This window comes from Microcaecilia unicolor, chromosome 2 (assembly GCF_901765095.1).
Source record: "Microcaecilia unicolor chromosome 2, aMicUni1.1, whole genome shotgun sequence".
Classification (NCBI taxonomy): Eukaryota; Metazoa; Chordata; class Amphibia; order Gymnophiona; family Siphonopidae; genus Microcaecilia; species Microcaecilia unicolor.
In genome coordinates this window covers 488,572,929-488,586,399 of record NC_044032.1, presented here as the reverse complement: position 1 = coordinate 488,586,399, position 13,471 = coordinate 488,572,929, and the positions used below count along the sequence as shown (strand labels likewise).

At 40.7% G+C, this 13,471-nt stretch overlaps 1 protein-coding gene across 2 annotated transcripts in view; it reads left to right on the top strand.

Moving 5' to 3' along the window:
- ZFYVE28 (zinc finger FYVE-type containing 28) overlaps window positions 1-13,201 on the top strand; it is a 382,583-nt gene extending 369,382 nt beyond the window's left edge. For both annotated transcript variants that reach the window (XM_030191112.1, XM_030191110.1), the window contains exons 13-14: window positions 1,586-1,689; window positions 11,514-13,201. In XM_030191112.1, the coding sequence (XP_030046972.1) occupies window positions 1,586-1,689; window positions 11,514-11,645 (236 nt within the window). In that variant the 3' untranslated portion in view covers window positions 11,646-13,201. The remainder of the gene's footprint in view (window positions 1-1,585; window positions 1,690-11,513) is intronic.
- Window positions 13,202-13,471: the final 270 nt, after the last annotated feature.

Sequence of the window (13,471 nt, the reverse complement as noted above, 5' to 3'; positions counted from 1 at the left end):
GTATCACTTTGGTTACACATTTTTGTCACAGCCCTCTTCCTCTTCATTTGGTATTTAGATTTTGCATGGGAAAATTAGTATTTGAATGTGCCACAGAATTAATTACATTTTTTGAGAGTCCTGATCAGTCATGACCCATGGACATGCACTAGAAGGAAACCTTTAGGGGTAAGGGTGAGACTATGGCATCTTCTTTGTCTAATAAAAATTATGAACTCTATTTCATGCCTATTTTTTAGCCACCTGTACGCCGATGGGGCCATAGTTCACAGTTGTTTGTATGATTCTTTTGCGAGGAGCAAACAAGTTCACTCAGGCACCCTGAAAAAATGTGTAACTACACTTAGGGTCCTGTTTACTAAACCGTGCTATAGGCATGCAAACCTAATGCTAGACACACCCATAGAAATATAATAGGCGTCTCTATCAGCGCATGCTAAAAAGTTAGCGCGCCTACAGAGCAGCTTAATAAACAGGGCCCTTAACTCTTTACTGGCAGTCAGTGATATCATAAAGGTATGGCCAGTTATTCATCAGCAATTTGGAGATAAGCAAGCAGAAAATCATAGCATGTAGCTGGGGTCACAGGGGCTCCTCAGCTTTGTCCAGCTCCCAGAGAATGTTGGAGGAAGACAAATGACAGACACCAGCTTTGTTTCACAAGGCAGGCTTTCCACAGACCTTGGGACTGGCATCTGTATAAAAGGTGTTTCAGCAAAGTCTCAAGTAAAAGTTCTAACAGAGTCCCTACAGATGTTCCTGCAGGCAATCTAAGATGGAGTCCCAAATAACATCATACGATAGAGTTCGTACTCTTAATCTAGAAGGTGGTGGTTCCTCTAGCCAATCAGAAAAATGCAGACATGTAGATAAATATGTTTACAACAGGTGTCCAGGCTGTGATGAAAAACCAGGAATGTTTTTGTCTCACAGTGCTTTGTAGTGTTTTTCACGGACCGATAAGAGGAAGCTAAATGTGTATTTTTATACTAGCTGGGAAGGCTCTCCCTAAAGCAGAAATATACAATAAAAATGCTGTTGTAGCAATCTTTCAACCAGAGAAGAAAATATGGTTTAAAATGAGTGTTTAGCAATCAGGTAGGCCTCACAGCCTGATTTTTATAACCTAACTGTTTTTTTTTCCCACTGTCCATTAGCACCTTTCAACAATGTATAAATTGGTACTTCTCAGTTTTGTTAGATACTGTAGGTCTCTGTTTCAAAATATTGACACCAACTTATGTAAGATGAAACTGTCAAGGAAGTAGAAAACTAAAACAAGACCAACCATGTTTAGAAAATTAATTTAAAATGGTTATTTACTTGTTTACATTCTGTGTATACTGGTCTTTAAGTCTCACTACTTCTCTAGATTGGCTGTACCCTATTGATGTCACAAAACATATACCTTCCACTCAGCCTTGTTCTCTTTCCACATCATATATATTGCACTGTTTGAGTTCACCAGAAGATCAATACAAATAACTGAAACACAAGACTTTTAAATATACCTAACTTGTGTTCTGCTAAAAGTATATGCTTCTTCGTCTTGTTTATTGTATTGCCTGCAATTTTTTTCTAACAGATCCTCCAGATTGGGTACCTGATGATGCCTGTAGTTACTGTACCGCATGCAAAGCTCCTTTCACAGTTATTCGCAGGAAACACCATTGCCGAAGCTGTGGCAAGGTAACAAAGAGGCAAATAGCTAAATATAGTATTTCGTAACATTACATGACTGATAAAAGCTTATTGTTATTATATAACTTATAGGCAAGAATGGTCTGTGTGCAGCTTAAAATTTAAAAAATAAATAAATAGAAAATCTGACTGTGCGTTATACAGGTTACCTGTTACATTAAGGGTTGTTATTTAAAGAAATTTCTCTGTATGAACTCACGAATCACCCAGACAAATCGCTGACACTAAATCCCTGCTACCATTCCTCCTGCACAATGAGTAAAATTTTGCCTGAAAACTCCATATCTAGCAAACATTTATACTGTTAAAGCGTTGAAGGGAAATAAGTGTTTTAGTTAACAGCAAAATCTATACAGGCCTCTCTTACTACAGCATAAAAATGTGGCTGCATGATTTTCCTCCATTCCTTCAACACCTGTGGCATTAAAAATGTTATGGTTTATTAGTGGCAAAGTGGCATACAATATTTAAATCAAATTGAAAGTCAGAAAATGGAAAAGAGCTACAGTGTTGGAAATAAGTAATAGCAAAGATAAAAATTAGATAATTAGAAATTAGTGCGCTTACTCTTCAGCTCCTCAGTTTCTCTCCCTACACTCCTCTCCGGGAACTCCGTTCATTGGGTAAATCTCTCTTATCTGTACCCTTCTCTTCCACTGCCAACTCTAGACTCAGTTCCTTTTATCTTGCTGCACCGTACACCTGAAATAGACTTCCTGTGCCGGTACTTCCAGCTCCATCTCTGGCCGTCTTCAAATCTAGGCTAAAAGCCCACCTTTTTGATGCTACTTTTAATTCCTAACCCCTATTCAATTGTACAGTACCCTTGTATGTTTTATCTTTCCCACCTTATTAATTCCCTTATCCCTTATTTGTCCTGTTTATCCTGATTAGATTGTAAGCTCTTTCAAGCAGGGACTATGGAAGAAAGGTAAGATGGTGCCTAACTGTAGTGTTTTGTGGGTATGCTACGAATTTTGAATTTCACTCTATGAGCTTGAGGTACAGAACTTATGGGTTATGCGTTGAAGGCAGCAGATAGAGACAGACATATAAACTGTGAGCTTTGCCTTATAAGAGGCACTGTGGTGGTGTTTCAGAAGACTGATTAACATGATCAAATCAACCCGCATGACAAAAATTCCTGATAGCTGTATTTTGAACTGATTGAAGTCTGTGCAAAAGAGTCTGTGAAATTCCATCATAAACTATGTTACAATAATCTAGCTTTGAGATTATTAGAGCAAGAAATACTGTTATCTGAGAAGAAGGGTCAAGGAAAAGAGAGCGGTGACCTATGATTCAAATGTGAGTTTGCTATCGATAATGATCACAAGATATTTGAAATTAGGGACTAAGGACAGAAGTGTGCCACCAAAAGTTCTATAGCTGGGGAAGAAAAGTGTCCAGAGATTCAGAAGCCAATGGACTTGGAGCAGTTTAAGGTGAGATTACTATTGGATAGCCAGGCAGATATTATCCAGAGCAGGCTTGTAAGGGTGAAGAGGATCAGTGTAGTAAACTAAGAGAACATAATCTGCATAGTAGTATTCGGTAAGGCCCAGGTCTTGGATTTGTAGTGTGTGAGGAGAGAAGAAGATGTTTATTAGTAAAGGGGCAAGAACCAAACCTTGTGGAACTCGGTAGGAAAGAGGTTGAGGAAGGGACAGTGAAAGGAGTAACAACTGAGAAAAGCCTGTTGGTCAAGAAAGAGGTGAGCCACTGTAGGTCTTTACCAGTGATATATCTTGAAGTCATTGAAAGAAGAGAGAATGATTGACTAGATCAAATGCTGCAGACAGATCTAGTGAGATAAGTAGGCGATTTTGCCATTATCAAGGGCTGAATGCAGATCACTGAGAAGACTGGTGATGAGTGTTCTGTATCGTGGTGTTGACGGAATCCAGACTGCCGGTGGTGGAGGACACAAGCGTTTTCAGCAGATTGGGAGAACTGTTTGAATATCACGCTTTCAGCCATTTTCAAGACAAAGAAAAGGTTGTATGTAGGGTGAATGTTAGAAACAACAGATAGATCAAGATTGATTTTCTTCAATATAGGGCGCACTTTTGCCTGTTTCCAAAGGGAGAGGCAGGGCCCACTAATAAGGCTGTTGTTTATCATAGCTAATATTAAAGGGAGAAGGCCATGTCTAGGGATTTGAAGCCAGGAGGAAGGGATCATGTCTTGGGAGCAGATGGTGTTACATGCTGATTGAACAAGTCTTGTAAGTTGAGTAAGTGATAGAGGGCTAAATACTGTTATAGAGGTATTAAGGCTAGAATGTAGTGGGGAGGAAGGTTGATAATCAGTAGGAGTGATCCCTCTTTCCAATTTCAAAGATATTTGCAAAAATGTTACTAAACTGAACCTTCACCCCCCCTCCCCCGGGGTATCTGATCTTAAAAAATTCTCCTCCAAGTTCTCAAATCTGCCTCTGAGAACCCTCTCAAATCCATCTGCAAACCCCCAATAGTGATTAATGAAACGGCACTTAGTATTTTGTCCAGATGGGACAATGTCCTCCTCTCCATGGAATGCCTAGACGCTTTTGAGGGTGGTGGTGTGAGAGTTCAGGAGGGACGGAGAGAGTTTGGTGTCTGAACTAAGAAGTTTTTAAGATTGGGGATGAGGTTTTGGCCTGCCACATTTTTGTAAATATCTTTGGAGTTGGGAGGAGGACTGCTCTATCACTACAATGTTTTTAATGCTACAGGAGTAGGAGGGAAGGAGACTGGAATGTTATAATTATTTTTATATGATCAAAAACTTGTTTCCTCAAGGTGGTAGTAATCCAATATATGCCAGCACCCACCTTGTGTCCGATTGATAGTGGTTAATAATAATATTGATAAGGGGCCATCAGATAATCCAGAGGCTCCAGTTCAGTGTTATAACTGTTACTAATAGGCTCCCTTTTCTCATTCATCAGTCCCACTTAATTTATATACTTCTACATTTGTGCTGTCTGTAGTGATGTAAGGTTAGTCAATTCTATCTTCTATTTAAAGGAGTCCTGCTGTGAAACTGTCACACGGAGAGTGTCATAAGTCTGGAGCAAAACCAAAATAACTTTCCAGGCACTGTATGTACTTATCTCCAAAAAGCACTATCACAGCTACTAATACTTCATAGTTGTGTAGCTCCTGTCTTCAGCCTGACCTGATGTTTCAGACATCTGCATCATAGATCATTGTACTGCTAGCCCTGTACTATATTTCCCTTTTATCCACTAGACCAGTCCAGAACTTATGGGTTATGCCTTGAAGGCAGCAGATAGAGACAGACATATAAACTGTGAGCTCTGCCTTATAAGAGGCACTGTGCAACAACAGCTCCACAATATTTTCTGTCTCCAGGAGATGATGACGGGCATTCCATGCAGCAGCAGATTGGTCTGATGAAGAGCACTTGGACTTATTTGGAAAACTGGTTACCCAGCTGAGCCTCTTTGATCAGAGGGAAATTCAGGTTCTTACCAGGAGATGTCTTTTCTCAGGGATACCTGGACAAGTCCGTTCCCTGTTCAAGCAGACCACTTGAAGTTTGCAACACTGGAAGGGAACTCCTTTGTCTGTAGTTTTTATTTCCCCGGTTTCATGAGAGTGGCACTTGCAGAGCCATCTGTCAGCATGGCAGAACTCAAGGCAGAACTGGGGAGTGGCACGATTGTGTGGGAAACAGGTATCTGCCATGATATCTCTGAGGTAACATCCTTAAACTTCCTGTAGCCAGATGTTTGGTGGGGAGCCACAATGGAGAGGCCCACTGAGTCAGGCTTGCTTCAGTTATAAGTGGCATGGGAACAACTGGAGCGGTTCATGGTGAGTCAAGTGGAGGATAAGGCTGCTGTACTGCGCCCTGATGGAGATACCGTCTGAGTGTACAGTCACCGCAACTCTGTGGGGCTGTGTGGGACTTGCAGAGGGACCTGAAACCAATCCTCCAACGGGCCACAGAATCACGATTAGGGATTGGCAGAAAGAGAAGTGTCTGGTTCCTTGAACCCTTCTCGGATTCACACGACCTTACAAAAAAGTTCAGGAGAATCAACCATTTTACCTTAGCAAAATTCTGTGCCTCAGCTCACAGTATATCCCAATCCTTTGGGCCCTGAGGTCTCTTTGCTCAATTAAGACCTGTCTTTAGATCACCCAGGGACTTTTTATCAGGGCCCATGTTCCTTAGAGCAGGCTATGGGATTTTCCTGAATTTGTTCTTCTGCTCCACAAAACCTTTTTGTTAAAGGAGATGTAGGAGTTTAGTTCATCCAAGGGTACCAGGGATCTCTAAAGATCCTCTGAGGGGGGGGGGGGGCCTCTAAAGCTAAGAGATTCTCTTTAGATCTGCTTGAGGAATGGGAGTCTTTCTTTGGTATCTGGCGTTGGGTCATAATTTTATTCTAGAGCTAGTGTTCTGGTCAAGAGCTCTGCTGTGACATACCCATTAGAAGTGGGTGAGCTTCCCATCAGGGAAGGCGATGAACCCACTGTCATCCATCTGTTCCAGAAGAAAGCAATAACAGGTATGGTTTCTTGGAAACACTGAGTATCTCGGAGCCCAAACCACCTTTCAACTCAGCAAATAGGGAGCCAGCTATCCACATATTTGCATTAGTAGACCCAAATAATGGGTGCTGGAAGTGGTGAGATTATATTTTAGTTTTCCCACCACATTAAAGATGCATTTATAGAATGTCCATGTTGAGTACTGGCCAAAGAAGCAGCAATGGTGACCATACTGGAATGGCTGATAGACTTAAGGGCAGTGATTCCCACACCCAAAGATGAATGGGGTAAGGGATATTCTTAACAAAGAAGGTGGTGGTGTTCAATATACACTTGCCCGATGATAACCAGCGTTTCGTCCACCTGCTTCAGGGACATGCAGAGTCTTTTCAGTGCTAGTAGCACTCGGCATAACCACTGCTGCTGGCTACAGGCTACCTGAAGCAGGTGGGCAAAACGCTGGCCATTGTTTGGCAAGTGCGGTAGGGTTTTACAGAGTGGCTATATTCGCAACAGAAGTTAAGTACTCTGTTCTTTAAATGTTAAGTCAAATTGAGACAAATTTCAAGAAGAACAATGCACAAGAGTTTTTTCTTTATGCCAGTGATAGTATTGTAGCCAGTTTTATCTCGCTTGAAATATAAGTGAGTTGAGGCTTTTTCCTCCCAGTGTTTTATTTATTTAACTTAAACTTGATGTGTGTGATGCATTTTATTAGGTGTAAGTATTTTCAGTGAATTCAGTGTAAGAGACATTATTCCATTTATTTTGTAGTCTGGAAAATGAAGGCTCTTTTCAGCCCATTCAGGATCTAAAAGGGGTATACAGAAACCCTCCATGGTCCTCATTTCAAGATTGAGTTCTTGCATTCCATCATTTCGATTTACGCTTGAGGGAGTTCCTCGAGGAAGCTTATCTTCACATACCAATTTGAGGACCTCATCAGTGATCTCTAAGTTGCACTGTCCTGCTCCATCACTGCCAGTTTCAGGCACTTCTTTTTGGCTTGGCCATAGCACCACAGACCAATGCATCATCTCTCTCCTATGTACCAGATCCCTCTCATCTGTCATCTGCAAAACATTTTAAATACAGCAGTGTGTCTTCTTTCTGGATGTAAGCACTTTGAGCATATAACACCAGCTCTAAAAAACAGTGGAGTGGAGGAGTGGCCTAGTGGTTAGGGTGGTGGACTTTGGTCCTGGGGAACCGAGGAACTGAGTTCGATTCCCACTTCAGGCACAGGCAGCTCCTTGTGACTCTGGGCAAGTCACTTAACCCTCCATTGCCCAATGTAAGCCGCATTGAGCCTGCCATGAGTGGGAAAGCGCGGGGTACAAATGTAACAAAAATTAAAAAAAATAAAATATACCCTTTAAGGTACTAGGCAATCCTGTTTCATATACCTGGGTCCTTACTACTGGAACCATCTTCCAACTAAGCTATGTGGGGAGCTGAATCATGCTCACATTGTCAAGGTTTAAAAAACACACTTTTTTTACATTAGCATATGTTGCTGTTGATTTTTCAGATATGACTGTCTGATGCGAGTTATCTGGGACCAAAACTTTTGCTACTTTTGTATCTGGTTCTGTGTTTTATTGTGTTGACGGTTTAGCTGGATTGCTCAGTGGGTGAGTTCTATCTTTGGTTTCTTCTCTTCACTTTTTCACTTGCACTATATGAATGTTTGTTTGTTTGTTTATTTATTTATTTATTGCATTTGTATCCCACATTTTCCCACCTATTTGCAGGCTCAATGTGGCTTACAGAGTTTTGTTATGACATAGTAATTCCAGGATGTCAGATACAATTAGTAATGTACAAAGGTTAAGTAAGGGAAGAGAGAAGGAAGGTGTTAGGCAGTATAGTGTAGAAAGTGGACTATAATATCTGGGTGGGTTGGTGAGGTAGTTTTGTACGGCTATGGGTTCTCTTTGTAGGCCTTGTTGAAGAGATGTGTCTTCAAAGATTTGCAGAAGTTAGTTATTTCGGCAATAGTTTTCAGGGCTGTAGGTAATGTTATAATATTTGTTGTTGTAAACCATTTGTTATGCTTTTTAGCTTGAAGAACTAAAGTACAACTACACTAAAACTTCATTGGGTTAAGAGCCACCTACAAGCGTTATCGGTGATGTAAATTGCAGAAAATTCAAGTGGGTTTCCTGAGTAGGCATTCTGGTCCCAGAATAATGGGAGCTGTCGGAGAAGGCTTTTGCCATGATCTGAAACTGTTGAGGGATTCCACTAACGAATCTTATGGCAATGAGTCACAGCACCAAGGTTCACTATTTTTCAGCCACCAGAAGGAATGTGAAGCCACCTTGATACCCTACTGCAGAAGTGGCCTCTTGTATATGTTTTCCCCATGTCCACTGCTGGGCCAGATTTTCCAGAAAATGGTTTCTCATCCAAGGTTGGTGAAACTAGTGGCACCAGATTGGTTCAGACATCTGTGCCACATGGATCTGATTTGGTTTCTAGTGGGGGAGAGCGTAAGGTTCCCTCAAGAAAAGGGACTCCTTATTCAAGGCTTAGTGATCATGGTCTTATAACTGGAGTGAGCTTTGACAGCAGCTTCAGAGGTTGGGAATTTAGACCAATGCTGGGCAGACTTCTACAGTCTGGGTTTCGAAAATGGCAAAAAAACACATCAAGATCAAGGCTGGAGTGGACAACAGCAACTCCAGTATTCTTGGAAGTAGGACCAGTGCTGGGCAGGCTTCTTATAGTCTGTGTGCCCCAAAATTGACAGGGAGAGACAGAGGTTAAGTGTACAATTGTTTAATTATGAAGAAGTGCCTATGCGGAGTGCCAGATACAACTCTAACCACTTTGTTTAGCAGACTGGATGGACTGTGCAGGTCTTTTATCTGCTGACATTTGCTATGTTACTATGGATGACCCATGTTACTTTTAATCCTCAAGAGGCACATCTGAGATGTAAGGTTCATGTGGATGGGGCCATTACAACTCTGTAGCAAGCAAGGAAATGATCTCTGTCATTAGCCTTTGCTAGAATCTGGAGAGTTTTTGAAGTGTGGTGGTAAGAGAAGGTTTCCTCCTTTTTGAGCTTCTGTTGCTCAGGTATGGATGACCTGAAAAAGATGCTAGCAGGATGGTATGGAACAAGTTATTTAAAACAAAGAACCCAATGCAGCCACGTTTCAGCAACTGTCTAGATCAGGGGTTACAAGAATTCCTTCGGATTCAGTTCCAAATATTGCCACTAAAGGTTATATATAATCTCCAAATCATACTGAGCTAGTAATTTGTGCCTTCTCAGTGGCCATAGAAACCACATTCCTAGAAGGAGCATTGCTATGACCACATCCTCAAGTCTACTAGAGGAGTCATTTGGAGGAATGCTATGTACTTTCTCAAGGGTGTGGCGCATTTGCTCCTGTTGGTCCTGTCATTGAATCTGTTTGATTCTTCACGCCTTAGCTGCTGCACCCTGTGAACCATTCAAGAGGATATCCTTAAAAGATCTTACATTGAAGGTGGTGTTTCAGTTAGAAATTTGTTCAGCAAGGTGAGTTTCAGAGCCTTATGTTACGAGCCCTTTTTGTACGTTTCAGAAACAGGAGTTTTTTTTAAGATGGTGCCCTCCTTCCTCCCAATGCTTATGTTGGTCTTCCTTGTTAATCATTTGGTAATGTTTCCCACATTCTGTTAAAAGGATTGGGGAGTGACTTTGGAATTCTTATCTCTTGAATATCCAAAGAGCACTATTGCAGTACTTGGAAGTGACAAATGATTTTTGCAGATCTGATCATTTGTTTGTTTTGTTTTGTGGAGCTAAGAAGGGTAAAGCAGCTAAAAAAGAGCATGTTTAACCAGAGGTATGGCAACTTTTTGAGTGGCATCATAATGGATTTCTCCTGCTTAAATTTGCAGAACTGCCACCGGCTCTTATCAGAACTCATTTCCCAAACACTATAGATTGGATGTTCATGCCTGAGAGGATGCTGTCTTTGGTGCCAGTGTTTGGGTAGTAGGGAATCTCATCATCCCCCACCCCACAACTTAAAGATTTCTTTGCTACTTCCCATGAGTTCCAATCTGGTTCTGGTAAATAAAAAGGATAGAAAAATGTTGTCTTAAATGGGCATTTTCTTTCGTTGAGTTTATCCAGGCCAGTCCAGAGGCCCACACTCTTACCTATTTTCTAGCCTTTCTGTTTGATTTATAACTTTTGCATGAGCATAAGATATGCTAGGATGCTGAGACATTCTCTGGGTTCTCTCAAGTGAAGACGGTTCTAGTTAGGGACTCTGGATTCCCTCCTGATAAAATGTGTTAGGGAAGGTTTGTTTGTTTTTTCTAATTACTATTAGCCTTGTTACAGAAATAATGGTGAGCTGGGCTGCATAGTGCCTCTTACGGAGCAGATCTAAAAACTCATAAATATCTTTCTCCATCTGCTGGCTGAGAGGCATTACCCATGAGTTCTACACTAGTCTGGTTGGAAACAAAGAAAGAAAATTAGCCGTCAAGACCAAATTTTTATATGCCATCTGTGTTAGGGAAAGGCTATTGGGGTGTTGCTGGACTCCCTCCCCTCCTTCCCCCATGCCCGATATTCAAAAGCCCTGTAAATGACCAAAATTATCTGGATAACTTTATCTGGGTAACATTTTTCAAGCATATTCGGCAGCACATTTACTTAGAGAATATTCACTGGGTATTCTACTCCAGCTTACTCAATAGACCAGTTAGAATTTTGATGATGGTGTCATAACACTCAAACATTGCTCATTATTTTGTGATATGAGAACTTGCAGTTGGTTGATAGTGTGCTTTTAGTTTCTAATTATATCTTCCTATTAGACATGCATGAGCCTTTAAAAACTAGAGCTTGACTTGAGCCTGCAGTTGATTGTTTTGGTTCATCACCCTTACAAAGAGTGAGCCAAAATAAGTCAACATCATTGCCGTACTACTGCTGCTGTCACCTCACTCCACTTCCCCACACCCAGCTACTACTACTACTACTACCACCATTATACTCAACTCTCCGCCCCCTGAGTTTTTAAGCTAGTGCTGCACAGCTAAAAGCTAAACCGAGTAAATTGGAGCCACATGGGGCCAACATTTGCTGCTGGGAAACCCAGTTGGGCCTGCAAAAACAGCATAGGCTTATTTGCTCCATGTAGATCAGACTAACTCACTTGAGCCACTCAGCAGTGTCTTCACACTCTAGAGAAAGGAGATGGGGGAGGGAGTAAACAGGCTTGCATTTATATGAGAAGGAAGTTAAAGGAAAGCCTATCTTCTGTAACATATTTGTGTTTTTTTCAGATCTTCTGTTCTCGCTGCTCTTCACATTCTGCTCCATTACCTCGCTACGGCCAAATGAAACCTGTTCGGGTCTGCACACACTGCTACATGTTCCATGTCACTCCTTTCTATAGTGACAAAGCTGGTATTTGACACATTCGTTCAGTGGTACACCCACTGTGTTCTGAGGTGGATTAATATTACGTTTGACACAAATCAAGAATTTTTTTGCAAGGAGGACATCTTAGGGGAAGGGGCATGTGGGCTTTGAACATCTGTCATCATGTATTTCAAACAGATGTGTTTTTTTTTTAATTATTTCATATATCAAGCTGCTAAAGGGAATTACAAAACTGATGTAACTGCTGGACTACCACACAGTCTTCCGCAAATTTCTAACTTCAGTGATACAGTGCTGTCATGAAGAAGAAAAACACTGCATGGGAAGAAAAAGGATGCTTGGGAATCCACCTGTGCATTGCTGCTTATGTTAAACTCTCTGATTAATAGTATTTTCTTCATCTCAGTAAAGGAATGCCAGTCCTAAAAACCTTGGCACATGCACATATTAAGAAAGCCTCTTAAGGCCAGCACATGTTCTTGCCATTACATCTTGTAGGCTGTGAGCATTTCTTTCACTGGATATATGAACAAATAGAACCAGATACAGTGAGTGCCTCTTAACAGAGCATCCTAAGGACCACACAAAAATGCCCATTTAAGTGTTCCTGCAGTGTGAATCACTTCCACAGAAGGAAACAAATTAGGATATTGAAAAACAGAATTTTCTAAATGAGCATTATCATTGGAATGTAATATTTTCATTTAGGCACGCATTTTAAAAAAATATATTCCTCATACATTTGACCAAATATCTTTTTTGGCATGGACAGAAGGAACTTAAAGGCCTCAACCTGTATGAATGAATCCCTGTGCAATATGTTGCTGTTTGTTTTTGTATTATATCATAGCAATAATTCATGAGTGCATTATTTGAATGCATTCGGGGGGGGAGGGGTAGATAGATCAGTGGATTGACACACAGTGAAAGATCCTTTCATCTCTAAGTAAGTGCAGTGGGGTAAATTCCACCCAAGCAGCCCCTGCAGTGTAAGGAGGCCCACTTGATACCAGATTTTTAAAGGTAGACATCCTTACTCTTGGCCTCATTCAACTTTGTTGCTTGGGGACTCTTAATTTGAACTTCTTCTACTGAGTCACTGGGTCAAATACAACTCAGCTTGGTAATTACCCACCCAAAAGCCGTTTGATGATCTGTGCAAAATGAGTCACCATCATGATTTGGCATTAATTGGAACCATTGTTGACAGAGGCCATAGGTTAGGCAGGCAGAGAGACTGATTGCTCTTTCACCTTTAAAAAATGATCCCTCCTGAACAAAATTGAAGTATGTTGTTGGGGCAATATGGGTGTAGCTTGCATTGCCGCTAGTCATGCTCTATCTGTTTTTGGGATAAATGAATGACTCTGGTGACTAGTGCTGTCTGTTTAGCACCTTTCATGAACACTAAATTGACTAGAAAAATTGTATTTTTGGTTCAAAACTGCTATCTAAAACCTTTATGTGTTCATTGTTTAAAGTGATATATGAATAGTTCTGCAGGGATCAATTTTTTAATCAAGTAATGTTATAAGTACCTGAAGAAAATAGTTACAAATTGTTATAAAGCAATACATTAAAAAAAAGAAACAGACAAACACACATATACAAAATTTGTTCCAGGATGTCCTTGAGCTCTAACTTATTTTGTGGTCAAGGACCATAATTTGATAATTTTTTATATAAAAAGTAACATATAATAATTGTTCCCCATTCTCAGGGCTTTATTCAGTCTCGACTTGAAGGATGCTATACTTTTAGAAAACTTCAAAAATAAGAGTGTGGAAGAAATTAATATGTATAATTTTTTTTTTGGAAAGTTGAGGTACAGTATTACTATTATAGGAACGTAGAACAT